This window comes from Tyto alba, unplaced genomic scaffold, assembly GCF_018691265.1.
Source record: "Tyto alba isolate M040663 unplaced genomic scaffold, T.alba_DEE_v4.0 Super-Scaffold_33, whole genome shotgun sequence".
In the NCBI taxonomy this organism is placed as follows: Eukaryota; Metazoa; Chordata; class Aves; order Strigiformes; family Tytonidae; genus Tyto; species Tyto alba.
In genome coordinates, this window is record NW_024881308.1 from 723,755 (window position 1) to 750,213 (window position 26,459).

General features: G+C 50.7%; 1 protein-coding gene across 10 annotated transcripts in view; it reads left to right on the forward strand.

Annotated features, from left to right (window-relative positions):
- CHD6 (chromodomain helicase DNA binding protein 6) overlaps window positions 1-26,459 on the forward strand; it is a 93,315-nt gene that overhangs the window by 3,249 nt on the left and 63,607 nt on the right. For 3 of the 10 annotated variants that reach the window (XM_032992938.2, XM_032992942.2, XM_032992940.2), the window contains exon 1: window positions 10,834-11,153. The exons of 2 other annotated variants lie outside the window; for them this stretch is intronic. In XM_032992938.2, the coding sequence (XP_032848829.2) occupies window positions 11,057-11,153 (97 nt within the window). In that variant the 5' untranslated portion in view covers window positions 10,834-11,056. Of the gene's footprint in view, window positions 1-10,833; window positions 11,154-26,459 lie in introns of those variants that run through there. 5 more of the 10 variants (XM_032992939.2, XM_032992943.2, XM_032992945.2 and 2 more) reach the window with 3 other exon arrangements.

Consider the following 26,459-nt stretch of genomic DNA (forward strand, 5'->3'; position numbering starts at 1 on the left):
TGGATAATATTAAGTCTTTCACTTTAATGGTTTGTGTTATTTCAAGAGGGGTTTGCACAAGCAAGTGAACTTGTTTTTGCGAGATGGCAAGACTTAGAGCTCAGCCACCCAAGCAGGCCTTTGTTTTTTGCGTGAAGCTGCGATGCCCTGGCCTGTCTTTGGTAAGAGCCTGCACATCAGCATGCAGGAGAAGCTTGCCCTTGCGAAGGAGGGAGGAGGGTTATCAGCCTTGCCCTGCGAGTGAGTCCTTGGTGCAGGAATGTGGACTTGGTGTGTTGGGTCTGGAAAGCAGGCATGCGTAGGGAGGCTTCTCTGAAACTATCTTAGAGACACTGGCAAGTATGGTGGTTGGATGTCTTACTGGGCTTCAGGGGAACCGAGGGGGCTTGTTTTCATTGTTCCTTTAAGTAGCAGTGAAAGCATTTGTTCTCTCTCATCCCCAGTTTCCTGCTTGAGACAGTGGAGTCAGCCTCTGGTGTTGGTGATTTTGCCCTGGTCTGTGAAAGCAGAGGCAGAGCTGTTGTTGGGGACCAGCAAGCTGTATAAAGGGGAGAGAAGATGGTCAGGGCAAATGGACTATATGTAGTTTAGTAGCAATGTTTGCTGTGGGCAGAGTGTTGGTGACAGCGTGCCGGGTTTGTATGGTGGGTTCTCAGCACACTAAAACCCCATGAAAATAGAGTTATGTTTCACCCTGGGAATGGTGGCTGCACTGCCAGCATGGTGGTAATGGTACTAAAATCCTCTAAGAAAGTCAATTCTCCATGTGTAGCAGCGTGCTGCAAATGCTGTGCTGGGCAGTGCCTGTCCCAGGCAGCCTTCAGTGATCCTCAGGCACAAGCCCCTGCTAGAAATAACAGGGCTGAGGAAAGCTGACCAAGCTGTCAACAAAAGGGGAAAAACGTAGTGCTGTGGGTGTCAGCTTGTGACATGAGGAGACTCTGATTTCCTTTCTAATATCTCGGGCTGGTGCAATATGTTTTCTGTGTGATAGGACAATGCCTCCAACTTTCCCTTATATGGGAAAATCTGGTATGCAGCCTAGCAATCTGCCAATATGTGGCTATTAATTTTTAGCATTATGTTGAATGTGTCCAGTCAGCCTTAGTAGGAAATACCTGAGATGCTGTGTCTGGGCCTTAATGTTTGAGGCAGGTCCTTGACAGATATCTGGAGAAAGGTTGTGGCTGTGCTCTAGGGAGTGCCTCAGCGCACTCAGCTCCTCACGAAGTCAGTTAAAAGCGGGGAGAGTTTTGTGCCTGGGTGTAAGGCTCCTGCCCTACACTGCCTTTGGGTTCAACGCTCAGAGAGGAGCTGGGGGCCTTGGTTATGTTGGCACTGAGGAGGTCAGTGGAGCACTTGACTCATCCTTTGTGCAAGGCCTTCGCCCTGGGGACAAAATGCTGCCTTGAGGTTAAGGGGTGTATACTGTTTCCATACTGCAGCCTGTTGCCTCTAGAGGATTCCCAGCCTGTAGTGAGTATAAATCCTGCTCTACCAGGAGCAAAACACTCTTTTTAGTCCAGAAAAGAAAGTGAGAACTGTGGGAACCGAGTCCCAGTCCCTCTTTGTTTTTCATTTGGGTGCTGGAAATGTGCTTGAAGAGGTGTGTTCTGTGTGGATCAAGGAGTGCGGGTGTTATCATGACGACAAGATGCTGGCTTGGCCATGGATACACATTGCATTTTCCAGCCCTGGTTTCTCCATGAAGGATGCTGCTCAGTAGCAGTCCGACAGTACTATTATTAGCATCTATCCTAGGAGGTACAGCAGACCTGCCTTTGCCCTAACTTTATGCAGTCCTGAAGTTGCACTAGTGTAGGTAGTGTTATCTTGTTGGTTGTTTTGGGGTGTTTTTGGTTTGGGTTTTTGTAGTGGAAGGCTATTTTACTTTTTTTTTTTCTTTTTTTATTATGTTTTAACTGGTGAGATTAAGTTTAGATCTCTTCTGGTGAAGTTTTCTGATACTTGTCTGGCTCTTTCTGCTGTTTGGCTCAGTTGTTATGGAGGTCTGGTTGAAATACAGATAACTCATTGCTTCCTTTTGGGGTGGCTGTGCTGAAAGCAGGGGAAAGTTATGCTTGTCAGTGTCAATTTTCAGAGTATTTGTGTTTCCATAAAAGTGTGGGATCTGTGGAGTCCTGCTTTGCATTAGAGTAAAAGGAGGCAACAGTTGGGGTCAGGCTGGTGTTAACCTACCTCCATGAACTGGATGTATGTCCCTACTAAGGTGCATGTTACTGCGAGGGAGGGACAGATAAACAGAGGAAAGGCAATGTTGATTCATCCAGTTATCTTATGTGGTCCTAAAGCATGTGTTTAAATTGCAGCCTGGGAGGTCTTGCAGGGGGACAGAGGTGAGGTGGGAAGGACTTGAGCATGCTGTGAGGGACCCCAGGCCAAAAGCCCGTGCAGATGCCTGGTGGGGGAAGCGCAGCCTGCTGTCCCCTGTGACTGGGGGGGATAGGAACCGCAGCACTTTCTGCCCTGAGGACTGCTAAACTCCCTAGGATGTATCTCATTTGCATTTCTTTGAAGGCAGAAGCAGGGCTAGCTAATTGAAGGACTTCAGCTACCAGACCCTCCCCATTAACAGCTACTGCTGAGAATTTTGGTCCCTCTGTATTGCACTAGCAATAGACGTTTGTTATGTGGACATAGTTGAGTTTCCTTCAAAAAACTTTCAGTTGTTAAACCTCTCTTCAGAAGTCACGAAGGTAATTAGATAACTAAGTAGTTTTATGTGGTTTCTAGTTTTCATTTTGCGCTTTCACTTATGCTCAATGGCTGTCTTTGAAGGTGAATTCCAGCATTAGCAATGTGCTAGTGTGCTACATGAAGGAACAAGGATGATGCAAAGTTATGGGAGACTTTTACTTTTTTGATGTATAGATAGATGAAGTATTGTTTCTTTAAGAAACGTTAATGCCTTGTTATATATGTGCATTGAGGCAGAATTAAAGTTAGCCCTAGATACAAGAATAAACATTAATGCTTTGCTATAGATGTTCTGTGAAAGCTGCTATTTTTGTGTGAGCTGCTGCCTTGAGTTCTCTAGGTCTTGTGCACAGAGAACCTTTAACCCTAAATGTTTCATCCGCTTTGGTTGAACTTAAAACATATTTAACATAAAATGAAGCTTAAGTGTTAGGTGTCTGTTAATTGAGGATCAGAGAAGAGAGCACCCTTCTCTCATGAATACTTATGTCTGTGTGCATGGTGCATCTTTGCTGTACCCTGTGCTCACTTAGCCTGGGACGGAGAGCAGTGGGGTGTGGGGATGCACAGCACATTGCTCTTATTTGTATGCTTCTCTGCTTGTTGCTTTAGGGCAAGTGATGCCCTGTTTCTCAGTGATCTTTCTCAGTCCCCATAGGGTGCCCCTCACCAGGGTATCTGAGCTTTTCCCAGCATGCACTTCTGTGCATACATAAAGGCAGGTTTCTCTGCTCCACCACAGACAGCAGAGACTGTGCTCTGTTTGTTCGCTGTGCAGTGGTGTTGTGGGGAGGCTGACTTGAAGCAAGACTTGGGCTTACTGTGAAGGTGCTGAGGTTTGTGGTTAGACTGATTTCTTCAGAGAAGTGGTTACAGATTTGTGGGCCAGTCACAGTGACTACTCTGGCTCCTTGCTCTGGAGGGTGAGAATTTCTTTCTGAGAATAATGTTGCTGTTTTGGAGTTGGGCCAGTCCCACATTGTGCTTTGAGAGTGAGGATCAGGATCCTGAATCTGGAAGGCAAAGGAAGGAGTGGGTCACTATGGGCACAGACTCTTTGAAGCTTTAGTAGTTGTAATTTCGGTGAGAGTGGCCTCTCCGGGAGCCCTGTAGTGAGGTGTGACTCTGCAGGCCATGTGTGTTTGAATAGGTGCAGCTGTGCCCACATCTGACAGGGCATAGTGTGCTGTGTGTGGAGGTGTGGTTGTGGTTGTCTGCAGATGCTGCTCTCTGGTTTCTAGACAGGCTCTCCTCTGGCTGCTCTGCTGAGCAGAGTGTGACATTAGGTCTGAGGAATTCTGGACAGTGCTCCTAAACCCTTTCCTGCATCCAGTTCTACCTCCTGCTCTTTCTGCCACCCTGAGCTGGGAGAGGGAGATGTCTGACACAGAGCAGAAGTGGATTTCTGGACTTTGTTGCATGCTAGTTCCTCCAGAGACATCTGCTGAAGGAAAGGGTCAGAAAATGAGTGGCTCATGCAGGTATGGAGGGAGAGGCGATGTGGAAACCATGTTGGCATGGACTTCTGACAGGTATGTGCAGTAAGAGTGGGCTAGGACATGGGTCTGTGGGACCTGTGCTCTGCTGTTGTGTCTAGTTTGCTTGCCTGGCCTTTGTGTTGCTACACGTGAAAGGAGACTGATGTCTGTAGTCCTGCCAGGCAAGCAGGCACAGGGGTCTTTTGGTAGTTTGGTGCAGCTGATGCCACATTTGCCCACTGGCTAGTTGACCCCACAAAGATGGTGCTGGTTGACCAGGAGGGTCCCAGACATGGTGGGTGTCTTCTTTGTCTGTGCCTTGAATGGATACAACTTGACTCCAGGAGAGACCCATAGCAGCTCTGCCTGTGTGCTGTTTGAAGGGGCTTGGTATGTTCTGGGCTCCCAGTTCTACACAGAGAAAGGGACTCTGCAAAGATGGTGCTCTGCAGTCAACACTAGTGATTGCAGCTTGTACATGCTCTCACAGGAGGGATGTGCTTCCTCCCTGTGCAAGCATGGACCTCCAGCCTGGTGAGGCTGATGCTCTTTCCACTGTTCCTTGAGCTGGTCTCTGAAGGACTTTATGAGCTGAGACAAGAAGGGGCTACTTCTCCATATGTGCTTTCAGTAGTGTTTTGCTTGCAGCATGTCTGGGCAGGACTTTCAGTGCTCAGTTTAAAAAGGCCACCCGAGTATATTAAAGAGTTGCCTGTAGCTGAGCAGGGAACCTGGCATTGCTGAACTCTAAGCATTTGCACACGAGTAATCGATGAATTTCTTTTTGGCACTTCTCTGTCCCTCCCTTGATGAAGTGTTTCTTGGGATGGTGTAAAACACACAAATGCAAAGAAGCATTGAGATGATTGAGAGGAATGTCTACTTAGAGATGACATCTGAACTCTGGAGACTGTTCTTCAGAGTAGCTTCAACTGAGATTCTGGAAAACTTGTATTCCCAGAGAGTTAAATGAAAAATAACCTGGAAGCCCTTGGAGGTAAAGGTCAGGCTGTTACAGTCATTGCATGGCAGAGCAGTTGAAGTGGAGGTGCCTGTAGGGGTGTGGACCTGTGTACTGCGGGGTAGCAGTGCCAGTTGCTCTGTGTTGCATCAGGAGAGTTTGCTACATTTTGCTTCCTCTTCCTGTTCTTTAGATGCTTGGGAAACAGGTCTGATGCTTCAGTATGTAAGTTCTCAGGCCTGGAGAACATCAGATTTCTGTCTGGTGCTGTTTTGGGCAGAGGTTTGCTAGTTTCTCTTAGGATATACAGGCAGAACAGATGCCATGAGCCGTGGGACCTCACCTCAGCATACAGTAACTCTCAGGCTGTGGTTGTTTGGGATGTTGTCATCCTGGGTGGTGAGGAACAGCTTGGCTCCCCCAGGGACTGGTGCTGCCACAGGTAGGGGTCTTGCTAGCCAACCTTTCTGCCCTGTCCTGTGGTGGGATAGCCTGGGTTTGCAGTGCTGACAGGGCAGGTGCAGCCTTTGCATATGCAGGAGCTCCTCTCCAACAGGGCAGTATCAAGCAAGTGACCTCTGTAAGCTGGTGGTGGAGATGTCCTGTACTTGGGGAGTGAGCCATGTAGCAAAATGGCCTTTTGCTCCTGGAGGTCCCTCCAACATTCACTGTGTGAGAGCACAGACTGAACTGAGCTTCCTTTGTCACCTGGGTTTTGAGACCTCTAGGACCGGGATGTCAGTGCTGCCTAGGCCAAGGGAAAGCTGCTTACTTGTCATGTGCCAGGATGTAGCCTGGGATCATCCTCCAGTGCCTGTGCTCAAGAACTGTAGCACAAGTTGTGGCCAGGGTGGGCAAAGCAAAGCTGGCCCCGAGCTCACTTCATGCACTGTACACTCTTCCACACTCCGCCACCTGTATACAGACAGGCACTTGGCAAAGCAGTCATGTCCATCCTGCTTAAAAGGCCCTGGAAATGCTTAAGATGCTGGTTGTGCTCTTGTGGCCCAGCTGCTGGTGGCTTGGCCACGTTTCATTCAGTTCCTGATTGGATGTGTTTCTTAGGGCACGTTCCCATGGGCTATTCACTAGATGAAGCAGGGGCAGGTTGGCAGGAGGATGCAAAGTCTGGTTCACCCTTTTACTTTACTATGGTTATAGCAAGAGGGCAACGGGGAATACCTTAAAGCTGGCAGGTAACAGCAGCAAACAGGACCATGGGGACCCCACCTGGATAGCTAGTAGGGGTAAAAGCAAGCCACCATGGAGGAGGTCTACAGCAGGGAGTTTCAACTGGAGAAGACTGACAGAAACACCTGAAGGAATGATTTTCGGCTGGACTGGACTCTGCATTGGGGTCTTTGTCACCATTTGGAGTTGTGGCCAGTATTGCTGTGCTATTCCAGCAGGAAATCTGCTCTGGGTGTCAGATGGGCTCTTCATATGTATCTACAGCCAAGTCTTGAGGTGTGTTGCAAGTGCTTGATCATACTCTCAGCAACCCTGCCGAGAAGGTTGATTTTTTTTATCCCCATTCTACAGTTGGAAAATAGAGGCACAAAGGTCTCTGATTGCCTTTGCGGAGCTGTCTGCTGTGTGGCAAAGCTGTTTTCTGACAGCTTGAGTTTGCTGTGTAGGATATGAACAACAGCAAGAGGGGAAGATCTGTGCTTTCAGGAATGCCATCACATTTTTTGGCTGTCTGCCTTGGGATAGCTCGAGTTCGGTGCTCTTCAGTGTGTAGCTCTCAAGCAGTAACCTGATAAAAGGTTTTTTGAATTGGCCAGTTGTCAAGGTCTACCGGTTGATCTGGCTTTTGTACACCTTTCATGCTAATAAAGGTGCTGTGGGCTAAATTATGTGCATGGTGGCATCTTTACAGGGCCAATGACCTTGAGGATGGACTTGGGCAGATAAGTGAAGTTCCAAGTATGTGGGAAATAAAAGGCAGCAGGAAAATATGCAGAGTGTGCAGGGTGCTCGTTTCTGCTGAAACCTCTATATCCCCCCTGATAGCTGGAGAGCAGCTGGGTAGTTTGCCCTGTTGCAAGAAGACTCTGAAGCAGCTGGTGATAACCCCTGTGCACCCACAGGCCCAGTAATCTGGAAGAGGCATTTGTTACACTACTGGGAAGTCTGGCTCCTCATGGCCACCATTCAGGAAGCCAGTAGGAGCTGAGCCCATGATCCCAGCTCTGTCCAGGGGTGAAGCCAGGCCCTTCAGAGGAGAGAGCCTCCTTCTAGCACCAAGAGTGTGTCCTCAGAGCTACTTTGCCTGTATGTAGCTAGGGTTGTGTTGTCACCCTGACCTGAAGCTTTGCATAGTCTCTCTGACAGCCTTGCCACATGCTCCCCTTGGTACATGAGGGCTCCCTTGCCTTGTGGAGGAGCAGATTGGGTATAGTCCCACCCTGTGAAGCAAGAGGAGTTGCCTACTAGGCATCTTTTTGCTTGCCGGCAAACTGGTCCTGTAGCTGCGTTGAACTGCCATTATGAGGAGTGTGCTTCTGGCTCTGGGCAGGCAAGGAGAGAGGCTGCAAGCTGTCTGTGTCCTGCCCACAGTGGGCTACCAGAGGGGTAGGAGAGCTGTGCTGGAAGCTGTGGAAGTGACAATCTGCCATTGGCTTTATTGGCCTATGCAACTTGGGACTCCTGCAGCACAGGGATACAAATACTGTGTTTCCCCTTATTTTAAAGTAGGATGTTAAGCGTTGGGAGTGTGATGAGAGAAGTGAGAAGGCTTTATGGCCACTGGCACGCTGTTCCCTAGGCACCCCATTCATGTCCTTCCTTGTTGGCTTGCTGGTCAGCATGCCAGGGCTGGTGAATAAGTGGAAGGAAAACTTGGCACTAATGATGGAGAAATGGTGTGTTAAGATTTGGCAGACAGGGCAGGTAATTTGGCCCATGTGGTGGCCTGGGTCAAATGCTACGCTGGAGAGTATTTGTGTTTAATGGGGAGCAGAGGTCTGGAAAGTGCCGCATCAGAGCAGTGGGCTTTGCTAATGTGGCGGGAGCTTGAGCTGGTCATGCTCTTGACAGGGCATGCAAATAGTGCTGGTGGAGTGGTGCCCTGCAGGGAGCTGCTGCAGGCCCCCTGTGTGCACAGGAGTGCTGCACGTGTTTGTGCACATACTAGCATGCTCTCACCTGTGAAATCCTGGCCCTCGGCACCATGGAGGGTGGTCATGGGCCTGCTGCCCACAGGAGCCCAGCCTGCTGGGTGCCAGTTGCAAGGCTGGGCAGGCTTGGCCTACCTCCCTTCTCTCTTCCTTGTCTGCATAGGTACTGAGCTGTAGAAATTTGTTTTATTTTTCCTTGGGTTTTTGCCTTGATAATATTGAGGATTAAAATCCACTGCCTGGGGCTTATGAGCAACTGTTTGGAGTGAGACTCTTGGCCTGCTGATCAGAAGACAACAGGAGGCTTGAGAAACCTGTCTCGCTCCTGGCAGCTCCTGCATACCAGGGCAGCAGGGCAATGGTGTGGGAAAGGGTGTACAGCTAATGCTGGGTGCATCCCCACTCTGCAGATGGCCACCTCTCAACCTCTGGTGCCGGTTGGGCATGGTGTGTCTCCTCATTTTGAGCTGTCTATGAAAGTGATGAGAGAAATACATTCTAGGGTGAGCTCAGACTTGTTTTCCCTCTCTTTAGCAACAAGCTGTAGTGTGGTGTCTTTGTGCACACGCTAGCTGGCCAGGCATGGGTTTGAATTTCATGATGTGCCTTCGCTGTACAAAACCAAAGGTGTTTGCAGCCATTCTGCAGCTTTCTCTTCCCTTCTGCTGTTTGTCCCTGCTTGCTCCTGTGCTCACTGGAGTCTAAGTGAGCCCTTGGTTCTCAGCTCCATGGCACTGTGCAGCTTTGAAATAGCTGCTGAAGGTCATTGTGGTTATGGTCTTGGGTTAAGAGCTGCATTTGAAAACTTTCCAAAAAGGAGCTATTGCCATTTTTTCCACGTGAGCTTGTCACGAGAGTCATGAAGTGCAGCTGACTGAAGCTGCATTACTGGGGCCTGCATCCAGCCTGTGTGTGCTCTCTTTCTTGTTGGGTGCCAACAGAGCATCCTCTGTGCACAGGCAGAAGCACAGTGTCTTCCCCAGGGTCTCTGACGTGGCTGTTGCTTTAGGGTTGAGAGCTTGCCTGGAAGAGCTTGGGAGCAGAAGTGTTGCTGCTGAGCAGGCTTTTTGGAGAGGCTACGCTGTGCAGCATCGCTGTATTCCTTGTCCCATGGGGCGAGTGGCAAGGAGGTTGTGGCTGTTTCTTGCCTGCCTGTCAAAGTCTTGTTGGCTGTTCCCCTGTGGGGTCATGGAACTGGGTGTCCTGAGAAGGTGCTGCGTGGCTTGGCTGGCAGGATTGCCATGTGCACTAGACATCCTTCTCAGCAGATTGCTTGGCTCCCCTGGCCACACAGAGAACACAGTTAATTCCCACCCCGTACCCCTTCTTTTTTTAAAGATTAAAATATTTTAAGACCAGAAAATTGCTTATAGCACAGGTGTTACTCCCCTGGGGCTGGCTGTTGGTGTGATGCTTTGCCCAGCCTGCCCTGGATTTGGGCATGGAGCGGTGTTTGCTTCCTGACTTTGGATTATTTGGACCTTTTTGTATGCTCCTTTCTCCCCTTGCTTCTGTCATCCTGCTGTGTGCCCTGCTCAGGGGAGTGGGACGTGCACCCCCATCCCATCAGAGCCAGGGAGCAGCGAGGGAGTATTAGGGCAGCTCTTAAAAGAAGAGCATTTGGCCGCTCAGCGAAGCCTCTGCAGTTTGGATGCCGAAGGGGTCTTGCTTCCCGCAGCTGTGTGCGCAGCGCAGGGAGGCTGCCTTTCCGTAGCCTCTGCTTGGGAAAGATGTATGCTGTAGCTGCCTCGCAGCAAGCTCACAGGCTCCCCAGCCCCCAGCCTTGCTGCTGTTGCTTCTCTCTTACTAAACTACTGGGTTATTTTTAACTTGGAAGAATTACAACCCAAGATTTGCATTCTCTACCCCCAGCGGAGGACTGGAGGCAGGATGTGGGGGAGGCGCTGCGGAGGGCTGGGAATGCGGCTCACCGCTCGGGCAGGCCTGTTTCCAGGGCCTCGTGCCCCCTGCAGCACTCTGCCTGCCGTGCTCCGCATGCTCACCGAGCTGCGAGGCTGCGCAGAGGGGTGGCGGGGAGGCCGCTTCTCTGCTTGATGCGGCTGGAGTTTCAGCCTGGATTCCCATGGCGAATGCGCAGAGCAGCTGCAGGCACATAAACAAATCCTGCTGCAGCAGGCTGTGGGGAGAGAGCCGGGCTCTGGGCTGCCAGGCTGCTTGCGTGACAGCCTGCAGATGGGTGGCTTCTGATAGGGGCTGGGTACCTCCTTCAGAGGGTATCCTGCAGAGAAGCTCTTGGGTGACAGAGCGTGTTGTGGAGGAGCAGCCGGCCGGGTTGCTGTTTTGCCCAGCAGAGGAGGCTTTGCCATGAAGCCCTCCCTTATTCAGCTTGCTGAGAGGTGGTTGGGAGGAGCCAGGGAGAGAAGTGTCACTCTCGCACAGTATTTCTCTTTCCTCCTCCCCTAGCTCTGCCCCTTCAGTGTTTTGCAGGCAGTTGTCTTGTCAGTGCTCGTATCCACTGCCTGGATCTCCTTGAGTGAGCAGGAGCACCTCTCTAAATCTAGTAGCTGGGCAATGTCTCTGCAAAGTCTCTTTGCCATGCAGCCCACAGGAATGTAGTTGCCTGAGTCCCTCTGGATTGCACCACAGATACTCGGGCTTCAAGCTCCAGTAGCTCTGCTGGCTGAGATGTGTCTGTGCAGCCCTGCCTGGAAACAGGAATTGATAAGGTAGCAAGAATCAAACAGCACCAGGGGACTGCAGATGTTTCTCTTCTGCTGTTTGGTGCCTTGGAGAAGAGTGTTGGTCGAGCCAAGCAGATGGAGGACAGTGCAGGCTGTGAGTTCTGCTCTTGGTCTGTCCCAGCTGGATCCGTGGGTCCTCTCCTGCTGCTCACTTGTGGTGTGGATGCATCAGGTAGGGAGGGTGGCTGATGCTTGGACCATGCTTGGTCCTCGGGCTTGCTGTCTGCCTTGCCAACAGCAATGCTACTGGGGGTGGAGAGTGCTCTGGAGGTCCCTCTGATGGGCAGGTGCTGCCAGGCCCTGGGGACCTCCGCTCCAGCTTGCCTGGGAAAGCCTGCTAGACCTGTCATCTGCTGCTCCATAGTGCTTCTAGTGATTAGGGTAGGAGTAGCAGAGCAATGCAGCAAACCTCTTGGCAAGCAGTATTTTTTTTCCCCCAGCTGGCTTCAGACAGATGCAGGCGTCTTTGCTCCTTTGGGAATGATTCATGTTTGCTTGCCAAGGCAAGCTCCCAGCACGCTGATCCAGCTTGGCCCAACATGCTTCTGGTCAGTGTGCTGATGCAAGAGGCTGTGGGATGGGGCATACTGTGCAATGCTGATGCTGTTCCTGTTCTCTGACCAGTGCCAAGTGCCAGGACTCTGGGAGTTCCTGCTGGAGCAGTGGTATTAATGCCTCAGCACTGCAAAGGCCTGAAAGGTTTCATGTGATGTCTGACCCTGATACAAAAATGACGTGGCTTGGTGTCATCTCAGGATGTCAGGGAATGGCTACTGACTATTCTACCTTTTTCTCATGACTGTAAGGTTTGTTGTCAGGCATGAGACACTGCTCCTCAATGTTTGAGCCAAGGACTGCTGCACTGATGACAGCAGGCAGTGGGGAGCAGAGCAGCTCTCAGTCTGTCAGGGCTGGAGCAGCACCTCTTCCCCCTAAAGAGCTGCTTTTGCAGCTCGTGTGAGGCAGTAAGGATATCCCCACCACCCCAAAATGGTGTCTACATAAGGACAGCTGCTGACACTGGCATAGGGGTTGGTGGTGTGGGGCAGAAGAAGGACCAGGACCGTTTACTTGTGAGATAGTCTTCTGAAAGCTCTTGGTTGCCCCATTGCTCGATGCCCTTTGTGGCTGCCTTGTGTTTGGAAGGGCTGAGCAGGGCCCTCGTGCTGTGGCTGTGGGAGCTGCCTGCAGTCTTGTGCTGCTGGGAGTGCTGGATCCAGCTGTAGAGTGATCTGAATCTTCTCATCAATCTGCACTTTGACTTCTGCCAGCATTTCTCAGGGCAGGTTAGCACATCTTCTGATATCAGAGCAGCAAGGGTGTGCTGAGGCTCCCCAGCACCACCTGGGCTAGTTCCAACCCATGACCCTGACTTGCTGCTGGCCTGCAGGCCTGGGCAGCAGGTTTGGACCAGGAACCCCTGACTAATCTCTTTTCCTTCAAGCTGTGCCCAAACGCTGTGGAGATGCAGCATGTCCTTTGGTCCTTCAGCAGAGCAGACCTGCTTGTCTGAAAATCAGTAATTTCATGGCATGGCTGTGCAGTTCTCCTCCCTTTATCTCCCTGCCTTCCTGCTTGTACTTTGGGGCTGTATGCAAAGTGCTGTGCCTATTTGGGACACTTTCTGTAATCAAAACTATAGGAGGGAGGAGAGGGAAAGGCCACATGATGTTGACGAGGTGAGTGACGCTTGCATCATCTGGAAGGAAGCGTTACCAGAAGCCTGCCTGACAGATGGAGGTTGGACACTTCTTGATGCCTCTATCTCAAAGGAGCTGCTTGCTGTGAGACCTTGATCTCGGCACCTCACTGGAGCCTGAGCCTGCTGTACTGTGCCTGGTGCTGTTCATGTGCCTGGGAAGGGGGGACCACTGGGCTGCAGGGAGCACGGCTGGCAGACCGGGTCAGCCTGGGGAGGGTGCATCTCCAGTGGGGCCAGTGCCAGCTAATCTGGGGGATGAGTGAGAATGTGTGGATCCGGATATACCATTCCAGAGCATTTCTCTGGTTTGTAATAAGCAGAGGGGGCTCCTGCCTGAAGTGTGGGGCTCCTATTCCTCTTGAATGTCTTTGATGAACCACAGAATGAGTTCATCATCCAGTCTGTCATGTAGGAAAAGTGACTAGGAAAACTGCTAGTCTCTAAATGCTGGCTTTTAGCTCCTGGTGAGGGTGGGCAGCTGAAGCACAGACCCCAACTCATGTTTTCAGAGTGATTTAAGACAGTGTCATGAGCCTGCAGTGTCACTGTGGGCTCCTGGTTGGCCGTGTGCCATTACCATGGACCAAAAGTAGTTGCTGGAGGGGCTACTCACCTCAGGTGTGGTGCAAGGCAGACTCTGTTCCTGCTGGACCCAACTTGCTTTTCTTCAAGAGCAGGTGTCAGGGGCTCTCACTTCTGGCCTGGAACCTGAGTATCCCAAAGGGCTGCTGAGAAGCAAATGCAGTCTCTTTGCTGGATTATTACCACTTCATTGAGATGTGGCTTGCATGTGCAGGGTGCTGAGTGACTTGGTTGTGTCACTGAATGTTTCTCACAGCTGTGGTCCGAAAATCAGAATTGAAATGTATCATGTAGTGGCCCATGTCAGCTTACAAGTGACTGTTCGTGGTGCCTGTGGCTGTAACCCAAGGTTGCTGCCTGTGTCTGCTCTTTGCTGTGGCAGCTTTGGAGGGGCTTTGATGCAAAATTCCTATTTAGAAAGTGAAAAGTGCAGGTTTTCTGAGTGTAATATCACCAGTGTTTCTGGCATGTAGCTGGACATGCCCACGTGCCCCTTGTCCTTCAAGAGGTGGCTTGAGAGCACTGCTTGCTCTTTGAATCCCAGCTCCTGTTGTGCTTCATCCTTCCCTTGGAGAAAAACACATTTTCCTTTTTCTCATTCTTCTGAAGAGGATTGACAGTCTCTAAAGACCTGATGGTTGGGTGTTGATTTTTGTTTTAACTGCACACATTGTTTCCTGGCTGAAGCGTATTTCTACAGATAAAATCTTTTTCCCCTTTGAAGGAGGAAGCCACCTGCCTCTCTCAGGCAGCTGAACGTGGCACTGTACTGCAGCGATGTGCTCTAATAAAGTAAAAAAATTCTCATCCGTGCTGCCGTGCTGAATAAGGAGCTTTCTTGGGCAAATGCTATCCGTTTTTGCAGATGCTGAGGGCTCTGTTTTGTCTGAGTTTGTAGCCCTTTCGACTGTTGGTGGCAAGCCTGCCGACGCGACCTGGGGGGAACAGGCAGGGCTGTGTTCACATGTGCCTCAAGGCAGCTCCAGTGCCTCGCTGCCACTCGCAGGCTGGGGCTGAGGTGACCTCGGGGGAGCTTCTGAGCTGCAGCTGTAGCAGGTACTGCTCTGCCGTGGGCCTGGGTGCAATGCAGCCAGAGAAGAGAGGGGAGGGCAGGCCTTGAAGATAGTAGGCAGGGGAACGGAGCTGGGAAGCAGAGGCAAAGCAAAAACAGGACTGTGTTCAGAGCTGCTGACTCCCACTTTCCTTGCCATACTGCAGATGTGATTTCCCTGCAGGAAATGAAAGTTGCTCTTTGGATAAAGGTTATGAATAATACTTTATTTCTGAAGTGCCTTTGTGTGTCCATGACTGAGGGGCTGTGGGAGCATCTGTTCCTGTTGGGACACAGAGTGCTTGAAGGGATATTGGTGAAAGTATGTAATGGGGGAATGCTGGCCTGCACTCAGAGACTGTACTTTGTATGTCTAAAGTCATCTGTGGGGGCTGTCCTTGGTGGTGGTTGTGTGGGTATTTTGGGAGCATGCGCGTGAGTTGGGGAGAGGGAAGGGCTGAGGCAAGGCTGGATGTGCCCCCAAGGGAAAGACAGGGACAGCCCTTGACTGTGCCATGTGCCTTACTGGTTTGGGGGACTGCTTTCAGTTTTTGTGAACCATTGAATCATTCAGGTTGGAAAAGACCCTTAAGATCATTGAGTCCAACCGTAAACCTAACACTAGCAAGTCCACCACTACACCATGTTCCTAAGCGCCACATCTACATGTCTTTTAAATACCTCCAGGGATGGTGACTCAACCACTTCCATGGGCAGCCTGTTCCAATGCTTGACAACCCTTTTGGTGAAGAAATTTTTCCTAATACACAATCTAAACCTCCCCTGGTGCAACTTGATGCCATTTCCTCTCATCCTATTGCTTGTTACTCTGGAGAAGAGACTGACCCCCACCTCGCTTCAACCTCCTTCCAGGTAGTTGTAGAGAGTGATAAAGTCTCCCCTCAGCCTCCTTTTCTCCAGACTAAAAAACCCTAGTTCCCTCAGCTGTTCCTGATGGGACTTGTGCTCTAGACCCTTCACCAGCTTTGTTACTCTTCTTTGGCTATGCTCCAGCATCTTGATATCTTTCTTGAGGCAAGGGGCCCAAAACTGAACCAAAGCTTCATTCTCCTGCACTGTTCCACCAAAGTACTTGTCCTCCTGTGACCCTGAGAACTGGGCCCTGTTTATTTGTTATGTTTATGTGTTATGTTACCTGGAGGACATCGCATGGAGGCCTAGCCTTTTTTGGGGGATGTGCTGCAGTATCAACTGGAGTTTCAGATGCGAGAGCCCACCAGCAGAGTCTCCTAAAAGGCAAGTAGGATGTCAGCTGAGAGCAACTTGGATGGTGCCGACTCATCCCATTGCCTGCTCTTGGAATATGTAACCTGTGGGCATAGTCCTTTACTGCTTGTTAACGTGTGCCATGTTTTAAGCACGTTGGCCGTCAGACTTGTGGGCCAGTCTAATTACAGATCGTTCCCGCAAGATACGTTTTAATGTAATTCAATTTTAGGTGGTGTTGGTGCTCTCTGGGATGAAACTCCTCTGTGCAGTCAGAATAATTCTTGTCTAGCTCTCGCTGTTTTGCAGTGCAAATCTTTGCAGTGCCTCAGGCTGGCTTTTCTGTAAGGTTTCAACAAGAACGGATGTTGTTTTTATGGAGGAGGTTACAGAAAAAGGCAAAATTTGATCTTTTACCTGTCCTTGTAGAAATTAGCCAGCCTCAGCAAAACATTAGCCTCTGAAAACAAACATTTGATTTTAAAAAATGCTGGTTTTCACTGCTCTATTCTCTTTGTTCACTGCTCTATTCTCTTTGCACCTGAACGAAGGAGGGCCAAAGCCTGTTACCATGACGGTCTTTGTGTTACAGTAAATGGAGAAGTTGTCTTTCTCTCAAACCTAATCTTAATTATCCTGCTGAGTTTTAGACAAGGACCTGCAGGCATTGCACGGGTAAAAATTTCTCCCATCCCAAGTGTCTTGGCAGCTGCCTTCCAGCCCTGCTCTAACGGCAGCTCTCATCCTTCAGTCCTATCCCTAGCCTTCATTTTCTTGGGAGTAGGTGCACATGGCCCTGAAGTCATGTTGCAGACCAGAGACTTCTAGCCCAGGTCTCCTGACTGTTTCCTTTTGACAGCCTCTTTCCAGCCCTGCTCTGTCAGCAGCTCCAGGCTTTCTGTCAACCCTAACTCTTCCTTTTTAGGGGAAGCCCTAGAGAAGGCTGCTGAACCATTTTCCATACCAAAGATTTTTCTAAGCCCCAGTCTCTTTGCAAGCCCCCACTTTGCTTTGGCAGCCCATTTCCATCCCTGCTCAAATCGCATCTCTAGGCTTTCTGTTTCCATCAGTGTTACCCTAACCCTAATTTTATAGCTGAACCTTTTGACAAGACCTGCTGTGCAACAGACGATTCCCAGCCAAGGTCTCTTGGCAACCTAGAATAATCTTTGGCAGCCCATTTCTAACCCTGTTCCAACTGAAATCCTAGGCTTTTGCTGTCATCCTTAACCCAACTTCTCACTTTCCATCTGAGCCTTAGATAAGGAAACCCAGATGAAGGAGTTTTGTGAGCCCAGGTATCTTGGCAGCCCTTTTTCAGCCACAGTCCCAACGGCAGCTCTAGGCTTTCTCTCTTAGCCGTAACCCTAACTCTGGCTCCAGCTCTCATTTTCCTGCAGAATAATAGAAAAGGCCTTAGAGCCATTGCCGAGATGAAGACTTTGACCCAGCTGAGCTCTCTTGGTAGTTCCTGCTTGTCTGCTGAAGCACCAGCCCAGGCTTAGCTGTAAGCTCTCTTTCACTCAACTCTAACCCTTATTTTTTGTGAAGAATTGTAGGGAAGACCCCTAATCCATTACTCACACCAAAGCTTTCTTTCAGCCCGGGGCTCTTGACAGCCCTTGCATACCTTTGGCAGCACCTTTCCAGCTTCGCTGCATCAGTAACACCAGGCTTTCTGCTTCTCAACCTAAACCCTTATTTACCAGCTGGGCTGTAAGGAAGAGCCCCCCAACCATTTCCTGGTGAAAGGTGTCTCCCACCCCATGTCTCTTGGAAGCCCCTTTCTAGTCCCACCCCAACTGCAAGTGTAAACCTTTCCTCTCAGTCCCGACCCTGACCCTAGGAGCTGTTTCCCAGCTGAGCTGTAGGGAAGGCCTCCAAGTGATTTCCCATCCCAGACCTCTTGGCAGCCCTTCTTCCTTTTGGCAATCCCTTTTCAGCCCCATGTGAGCTCTAGACTTTCTCTGAATCCTAACCCTAGTTTTCCAACTGAGCCGTAGCCAAGTGCCCCAGCCATTTCCCTGATGAATGCTTTCTCCCAGGTGAGGCCTCTTGCAGACCCCACTTTGCTCACTTGAGTCCTCCCTCACCTTACTACCACTACACTTCTGGGTTTTCTTTTTCTTAGCCATAACCCAGATTTTCCTGGGAAGCCTTAGAGAAGTATCCTACCGATTCCCTGGACCAGTGAGTTCTCCTGGTGCAGGTAGCTTGGCAGCTGCCGGATACTTTTGCAGCCCCTTTTCGGCCCTGCCCCAGCTGCAGCTCTGGACTTTGTCTCAGTGTTATTCCAACCCTAATCTTATGGCTGAATATTGGACAAGGACATCCTTATGGAAGGTTTCTGCAAGGCCAGGACTTTTAGAAGCCCCCACTTTCTTCTAGTGAGCCGTTTCCAGCCCCTTTCAAACTGCAGCTTTTTTCTTTCAACCCTAACCCTAATTTTACATCTGAACTCCAGGCAAGAGCTGCCAGATGAGTCTTCTTCTAGGCCAGGTGTTTTGGCAGCTCCCACTTTGCTTTGGCAGTGCTTTTACAGCTCCACTCCCCCTGGCTGGCCTGTGCACTCAGAGGTCCTGTTCCCCAGAGCAGAGCTGAAGTTAGCTGGGGTTCCCTTCCTGCTACCTTAAAATTTTATGTGCAAATTTCTGGATTTTTTTTTTTTTAAGTCAGAAAACTGCTATTACAAAGTCGAGTGATCAGACAGGAATCGTGCAACATTAGCTCACTTCAGTTTTTCCCCTTCCTTCTCATTTGCTCTCAGCATCCATGCCTTCTGTCTTCAGGGCTGATGAAGGATGCAAATGCTAGCACAGATAGGCTGCTTCTTCCCAGTTTTGGATCCAAGCTCTGGATTTGGATTTTGGCATTGCTGCTAAGCATGCAGCGTTGGTGGTCAGGGCTTTTCATGTGGAACAGCTGCCTACAGAGGTTCAATTAGTAGTGCTTGTGCAACCTTCACTGTAGCATTTTTAGGCTTTTGAGTGCTTCCATGGGTGTCCTTTAAATATCCTCGTGAAATGTGAGGTGGTGTGGTTGAAATGCACTCAAGGCCCATGAGCACCTCAGATCCCAGGCTCCTGGAGAAGGGGGGAGAGGTGCTGGGCTGTGGGGTGGGGAGTAGATGTTCCTGCTGCTGCCCCGTCGTGGCAGCAGTAGTGCTCCAGAGCTGGCATCACACACTGCTGTAAAGAACGTCTTTAGGGACGCAGCTTATTTTGCAGCCTGTAGTTTTAGGCCTCTCGTGGCTTTTAAAGGTGACCTGCAAAGATTTCATGGAAAAGGAGCCAACAGCAAGTTGCTGAGTGCCTGTGATAAGGGGCACAAGCACTGAGGCCAGCTCTGACCCAGACTGGCCCCTCGGCGCGTGGTCGGTGGTGCTGCACGCCCCTCGTGCTGGGGTGGCGCGCAGTGGCCTGCGGGGAGCTGCCCTCTGCTGCTCTGGTGGGTGCGAGATGTCAGGTTTGTGCCTCTGGTGGAAAATCTTCATAGTTTATATTTTCCTGGAGGGAAACTGCAGCCTCTGAGTCTGGAAAATTATTTTGAAAAACCTAGTCTGAGATTTTAAACCCTCTTTGAAACCCTTTCCTTTTATTGTGGAAAAACTAGACCTTGAAAGAGCATAACAAGCTGCAAGCTTTTCCTCCTGCTGGGCTGGGTGGCTAGCACGCTGCCTCCCCAACAATTGCTTTCCCCTAGCCCAGCAGCATTCCCCAAAAGCTGAAAATAGTTGGTGCTTCCCATCCCTGGGGCAATTATTTGATCTTCTGCAGCTGATCTGATCTATTATTGGAGCTAACAGCTGGCTTGGGCAGGGTCCTGGGTTGGGGGCTGCACATCCCTGGAAGCCGGGCCTGCTTCCCGAGGGAGCATAAAATGGCCTGGGCTGTGAGCTGTTGCTCGGAGCCCCATTAGCAGCCCTTGGTGCTGGGCTTCCCATGGTGGGGCCCACTCCCGTGGCGCATGTTCCCACATACGCAGGCTCATCTGTGCTTCCTGAAGACCTGCAGTTCCCAAAATGAGCTGGAGGTATGAGTAAACTTCATGTAGAGCTAGCAATCGCTATCACACAAGGTGATGAGATGAGTAATAGAAATTATTTATTCTTCTGAGGTAATATTAAACACCATCAGTTCTGGAAGCAAAGTTAGTACCTGTCTGGGAGCTTTGTGCACCCGGTCAGGATTTTCTTCCTGCTTGCTCTTGGCCTGAAGGCTAGATGGTGTGTGTTGCAGCAAGCATCTTCCCAGACAAGCTGAAGCAGCAGAACAATGCTGCTTGCTGTGGTTACAGACCACTAGCTATGCAGTATATAAATTAAATTAATATCAGAAAACACTGTTTGAGACTTTGTTGTCTTTAAAGTTTTGAAACCTGGCCAAAAATAGGCTTATCCCATTAAATTGGGGGACATCTTTGTTTTGTGACTTTGAGACTGCTATGGGATATGTCTGAGGTTATCTGAGATGTGCGTGGTGGGTAAAGGGGGACCCTGAAGAGCTGCTTGTTTTAATATTGTTTACCAGTTACAGGCAAGCTAGCATTGTAACTATTTTTGCAAGCCACATACTAGGAATTCTTTGGTGTCCTGTGGCAGTTTTTCTAGATTTCTTGCTACCAGCACTGTGACTTGAAGCATTTCTTAGAGCCTTGCAGTCACAGTGGTGTTGCAGGGTTTCTCTGTGGGCCTCACGTGCCATCGCAATGGCTGTGCAGGAGATTGCTGGTGGGTGGGTGGGTGCCCATGGGGACTCAGTGGGTTCAGCCACAGATGCCTGTCACCCAGCCTTCTGAGATTGGATGGTAACAGTGATACTTAGGACATGTTCAGCTCTTTGGGCAGATGTGGGCCTGAGAACCATCTGCTGGGTCAGCCTGACCTTGCAGTAACTCCTCCAGATAGGTCAGACTCATGGAGGGGCTGTGAAATGTTCTGGGCTGGCCCCTGCTCTGGGCAGGTGGTGTGGCTGGGGGTGTGCTTCCAGAGGCTTGGTAGAAGAGCTGAGAATACTTTCTCGCTGGGGGATGGCTCAGCATAGTTGGAGTAAAGAGGCTGGAAGCTGTTCTTGGTGGGGCTGGCTTCAGGGGACTGGCTGGGGACCTCCTCTAGGTGATGTGTTCTGAAGCGAGGTGTGGTGGCATGCTGGGCAGGGTGCCATCGTTCCCTGTGCTGGACAGGAACTCATCCTTGAACTCTGGAGAGGAGCTCATCCTTGCCAACTGTCTGGCACGGACTTCTCTGAGTATTCCCTAGTCTCTTGAATTTGCCCCATTTGCTCTCAGTCATGCCAGCTCTTGCAAGCATTGGATGTGTTGTGAAATTGCTAATCACCCCAAGCAGAGTTTTGTTGTGGATTTTCCTCGGGGTTGAATGGAGAAAGAGCAAGTGCCATATCATTTTCAGCTTCAGTCCTCTGACTTCGGGCCAGCCTTCCTCAAAGCACAAGCTCCAGGCAGGCAAAGCAGCAGCAGAGAGCTGGGGTCCAGCCACCTGTGGCATTCCTCCTGGTTTTGCAGTGTGGGGCTGCCTGCCTGCTCTTTTTAGCCCCCTATACAGGATATAAATATAATATAAAATAATAGAAAGAGGGAAGCAAGATAGGTGCAGAAGGCCAAGCTTCTTGTTCCGATGCAGGAGCTCGGGGGATAGCTGCAAGAGGAGGCTCTCTGAAACACAGAGAAGCAGGGACATGCTGTGTGACGCATGGATGGCCCTGACAGGAGCTTTGATGTTGAATGGTGCTGTAGATTGGCTGTTGGAAGATGTCTGGGGAGTGGGAACATGCACCCAGGCTGGAGTGTCAGCTGGGCAGTGAATTTCAAGGGAACATGGTGGTTTAAAACAATGGAGGAAGGTGTGGAGAGAACTGCAGCCCATGTGAACTTGCCTTACCAAGGTGGTTTGATCCTGTCCACTTAATTTCCATACTTTGGAGCTTTTTATGAGCCAGGAAGAATGTGTTGCCTGTGTAGCTATAAAATCCTTGCCTGGTATGTGGGAAACTGTGCAGAGGGTGCCCTAAACACCCTCAGCTTGCCATTGCCTTTACAGAAGGGCACTCGGCTGTAGGGTGCTGGGAAGGACCTGTGGGGCTCCCAGAACAGTGACAGAAAGGTGCTGGAGGCAGCTGGGCAGAGTGGGACCCTGAGGAGCTGGTGTGGCTGGCCCTCTTGAGCAGGCTAGTCCTACCAGCCATGAGTCTTGCTTGCCAGTATCCTGTGCTTGGGATTTGCATTAGTAGCTTTTCTGCTGTGCTCAGAGATGAATCTAGCTATTCCTTGGATGCTGTACACCTGGTACCTGTTCCCACTGTGTACAGAATGGTGTACCTGTTGCTCCAGGACATCTCCTGGCTCTGCTTCATCTAGGTGCTTGTCCTCAGTGGCTCTCTGCAGGCCGGGTGCAGGAGTGTATGTTTCCTAGTCTAATGGTGGTGTAGCAGCTGCATGTACAAATGGAGTCCTTCGTGCTCTGCTTATGTTGCCTGTGCATCAGTCACGGATTGCACTTGAGGCTGAGCGAACAAGTGTGCATTTTGTTTGCTCAGAGCTAGATTTTTCAGCAGATGGTGTTGAGCAAGCAAGAAACTGGATGCTCTGGTGTGGAGACGTTTTGCATAGTGGAAAGTTTGGAAAGGCATTTTGGCTTTTGTGCCAGGACCCTCCTCTCCTTCTGACATGCAGTGGGATGTAGGCAACAACGGCAGTCTGTCTTTCCATCAGGTACTGTCTTGAAAAGCATCCTCAGCAGCGGCCCATCTGTGATGGCTTTGTTGTAGGCAGTCCCTGGGGCTGCTGGAGGCTGTCTGGGATAGTGCTGAAAGGCAGTTCTAGCATGCAGTCTCTCCAGAGTGCTGTGGTCTCACAATATTTTCCTCTGTCTCTACTAGTATGAATGAGTTAACGGGTACTGGGTGGCACACCATGGTCAAGGCTCTGTACTTCATAGACTCCAGCTTGGATGGTCTGCAAACACTGTGGCTGATCCAGGCCAGGATGGAGTAGCTCACACATGCCTGTTACTGCTGTAGAGCTTTATTCCTTTTCCTTCATATTCTGACCTTCTCCCCCAGACTTGGCTAGCATGTTTCTCAAACACGTGTTAACAGTTCTCATCTAGCCCTGGAGAAGATCTATCTCTTTCCAGGTTGACTAATCTGGGCCACTGTAGCTTCTCCTTGCCTTTGCTCTTAGCTCATTTTCAGTGCCCCTTTTTCTCCTCCACCTGAAGATCATCTTGAGAAGAATCTCCCATTTCTGAGGGAAAACATAGGTGGACCACTCCGTGGGGACATGCACTGATGGAGTTGTGTGTACAAATGAGATAGATGATTGCTTCTTCCAGTGAGCTGTGGTTGCTTTTGCAGAGTGCTTACAAGTATTTGTGCTGCTGGACTGGTGTTCCAGCCTGCATGGCAGGAGCACATCTGCAGGATTCTGGAAGCACGTGAACCGCATGCTAGTGAGCCTTAGCCTCTGAACTGGGAAAGTCAATCCTCTAGCTACAGAGGAGAGCTCGGCTGCTCTTGTGGGAAGGCTGGTAGAAGGGGAAGAGCACATGGTCACTGCTTGGTCTTGGGTTGGTGCTGGCTCAGATGTGGAATTTCTGATAGTGTTTTTGGCTTGTGCACAGATGCTGCAACTCCTGGAGGAGCCCGTGCAGGAGTGACAGGAAATACATGATGTGGACTCGATCTGGATGTCTCATGTTTTCGGAACAATAAAAATAAATCCAAGGAAGGAGGATGGTAACCTGATGTGCCCCAAACTGTATAACTGAAAACGTCATTGCTAGCAACAGATGCTTTGTAGAGGCTGTGCCACAGTGAGTTGGTCTATTCACATAGAGGGACAAAACAGAGCTTTCAGCACTGCTCCTGAGTGTGTGGTCAGCCTGTCAGCGTGGTGTGCCATGCTGGTGTGCTCACTGCTTGTGTGCAGTGCCTGGTGCCAGGGGGGTTTCAGAAGAGGTAGTACCGTGACCTTATGAGGGAGGACTTGCCTTTGGTTGTGGCAGCCGAAAGTGCTGGTGCCCGCTTGGTGCTGGGGGTATTGCAGACTGGCAGTGCTGGTGTGGAATGTGCAAGGCATAAAAACTCCCCACTTGTGACAGTGTCAAGAAAGCTGAATGTAGCAGCCTGGAGCCCTTGCATGATGTGCTAGTGAGAACATGTTGATCTCCATATGAAAATGAGAAGCTCATTCAGAAAATTGGACTATCTCATTTGAGATTAGAGTTTCTTTTTAATCTGCAAATGCTTAATTAGCATGGAAATGGCTACTTAAATGCGGTTCTCGATGAATATATCCGCATGCCAGTGTGGTGGTGCTCCTTAGCAAGTGGCGTGTCTCCCTTCAGGATGCTGGACAGGTTCCTGGCTCTGAGGCCAGGCGAGGTGCTCTGGATGCAGCAGGCAAAAGCAGACTACAGTGCTGTGCGGACATCATCATGTCCCTTTCTTCCTCTCCAGGTTGTCCCCTAAGAGGTGATGGCAGGACATGCTTGCTCCACAGGATTATGAACAATATGATGTGTCAAATACCCCAAGTCCCCTGATTTCTGGATTCACAACTGGCCCCAGTGACTCTGGTCCCTGGCCAGCACTAAGTTTAATGCAGCCTTCTACAAACCAGAATGGCAGGTCATCCCAGGAGCTCCGGCAGGGCCCTGCAAGGACGTGGGGTGCTGCCATCCTCAGGGTGGCTTCTCACTGTGGCTAGCTGTGTGTGTGGGCAGGAGACCAAGCGCTCTCTCCTGATACCTGTGGTGACTGTGCTGCACCTCTCCTTGTTTTATCAAGAGAGATGCACACGCTGGCTTCAGCGCTATGGAAATAGCACTGAAGACCACAGATCTCCCACAGTTCACTCCTGGGCGTGAATCTGAGTAGACACAAAGGTGTGTGCCAAGAAGTGACTGCTCTGCTTTGGTCATGGAGAAACCTCCTCCCGAGCTCTGGTTTCCCATGTCCTTTGTTGTACCTGTGCCCCTGTCCCCTCTCACCCTGGTGCACGTTCAGAGCATGCCAGGTGGCTGGCCAAGAGCTCCTTCACCATTGCTGTGTGCCAGTGCTGCCAGCCATGGCTTGGCTAGTCCACCAGCTGGGCTTTTGATGTGCCTCTTGCAAACCCTTAAAGGCAGGGGTGGTCTGCAGCCTGCTGGGCTCAGGAAGTTGTGAAAGTCCTTTGCTGATACTAACTTTAACCTTGTAAAAGTTGCTTGTGAGCTGTGTGTGTACAGGTGAGTCCTTGTGCGCACTCTGAGAAAAACGGGTATTAGGAATTAGGCTGCCCTGCCCCAGCCTGGCTCATGGGTGCCTCTGGAAGGAGAATGGCAGGCTGCAGGCAGAGGGTTGCTTTGGCAGCAGGATCAGGATCCCAGCTCTCCTTTTTGCTGGGGATCCCAGGAACATCCCTGCTCTGTACAGCCACTCCTGGGAGCGCTGGACCTGCAGCATACACCAGCTGCCTGCTTGCTGTCCCAGTGAAGAGCCTGCATCTGGCTTCCTGCAGCTACAGATGGGGCTGGTGAGACAAGGCATGGCTGGTCTAAAGCTCATTCCCTTGTGCGGCTTGCTTGTAGCACTGGCTGCCCTTCCCTGCCTGCAGGCATCATCCTGCTGGCCCTGTGTCTTGCTCTCTGAATCCTACCCTAGCTTGTGTATTCAGTGGCTGTGAAGTCACCGGTGGAGTGGTGCCAAAGCAGCAGCTGGTGGGAGCAGAAACCAGGGCTGTGGGACTGAGCCACCAAGTGTGATGGCACTGGGGTCCAGCAGCCCTTGCCTGGGCTCTGGAGAAGTGTCAGGGTTGGGCCATGCGCTTGCTGTGGCACCAAGCTTCCTGGCATCCTTCAGCACTCTTGTTCAGCTGCTGGCAACTGCCTGTGTTACCATTGGACAGAAGGTGGTGAGTGTGCTGGGACATAGGCCACTAAATGTGTGTGATTCACAGTGTATGATGTTTGGTTTATTTTAACAAAAAAAAGCCCTGAAAACCCAGAGCTGAGTGATAGGAGCAAGCTTTTGTAGGCCACATGGTAATAGCCTTGTGCTGAGGAACGTGTAGCAAGGTACTTATCTTGGCTTTTGCTTGCCAGAAGTGGTGGTTGTCTTGCAGACAACGTCCGAACCTTTCTCCTTTCCTGACATTTCTTGTGTCTCAGTGAAAGTACCTGTGGGGCCCTGGCTCTGCTGGTGTGGGGGCAGAGGGCTACAGACACCCTCGCAGTCTCTCTCTGGGCTGGCTTTGGCCGTGCTCTGGGTTCCTGAGGTGGCCAGAGCTATGCTGGTGAGATGCAGCGGCTCCTGGAGAGGTGCAGATGAAAGCTGTGATGTTGTGCTCTCCTGTTGTGGGAGAAGATGGTGCTGCTGGATGTCATCCTGGTACTGTCCCCGTGGCTGTGCCGGCAGGAGGCTGGCAGAGACACTCATAGGCACCGTAGTGCAGTAATGCTGGGGACCAGGGCTCAGCCTGCAGGCCTGGAAGTTGTTTGCATTGTGTGAGCTCCCTTCTGTGGCTAGCCTGCAAAACCCCTCAGTATTTGCCAAGTGGGACACTTAGTTAAGTGTCAGGGAGTGAGTCCTCAGGGCGAGGAGGTGACAGGGGAAGCTCCCTGAGCACAGAGGGGACCCCATGGCTTGCCAGGGCTCTGGGGAAGGGACAGCTTGAGGGAGCTCACAGCCTTTTGATGGTGGAAAGGAAACAGCAGAAAGGGAGTGCTAGTGGGCTGGAGTGCCCAGGATCCATCTTCTGTGTTGCTCCAGAAGAAAACCTGTGAGAATTGAGAATGTGGCTGGGAAGCAGAGCCAGGGCAAGAGAATCTGTTGCCCTGGGAGCCAAGAGGAACTGGATGTACCCTGGCAGGACCTGCTGGGCACAGGTTGGGGCTGGCAGGTGAGGGTGCTGCTGGTGAG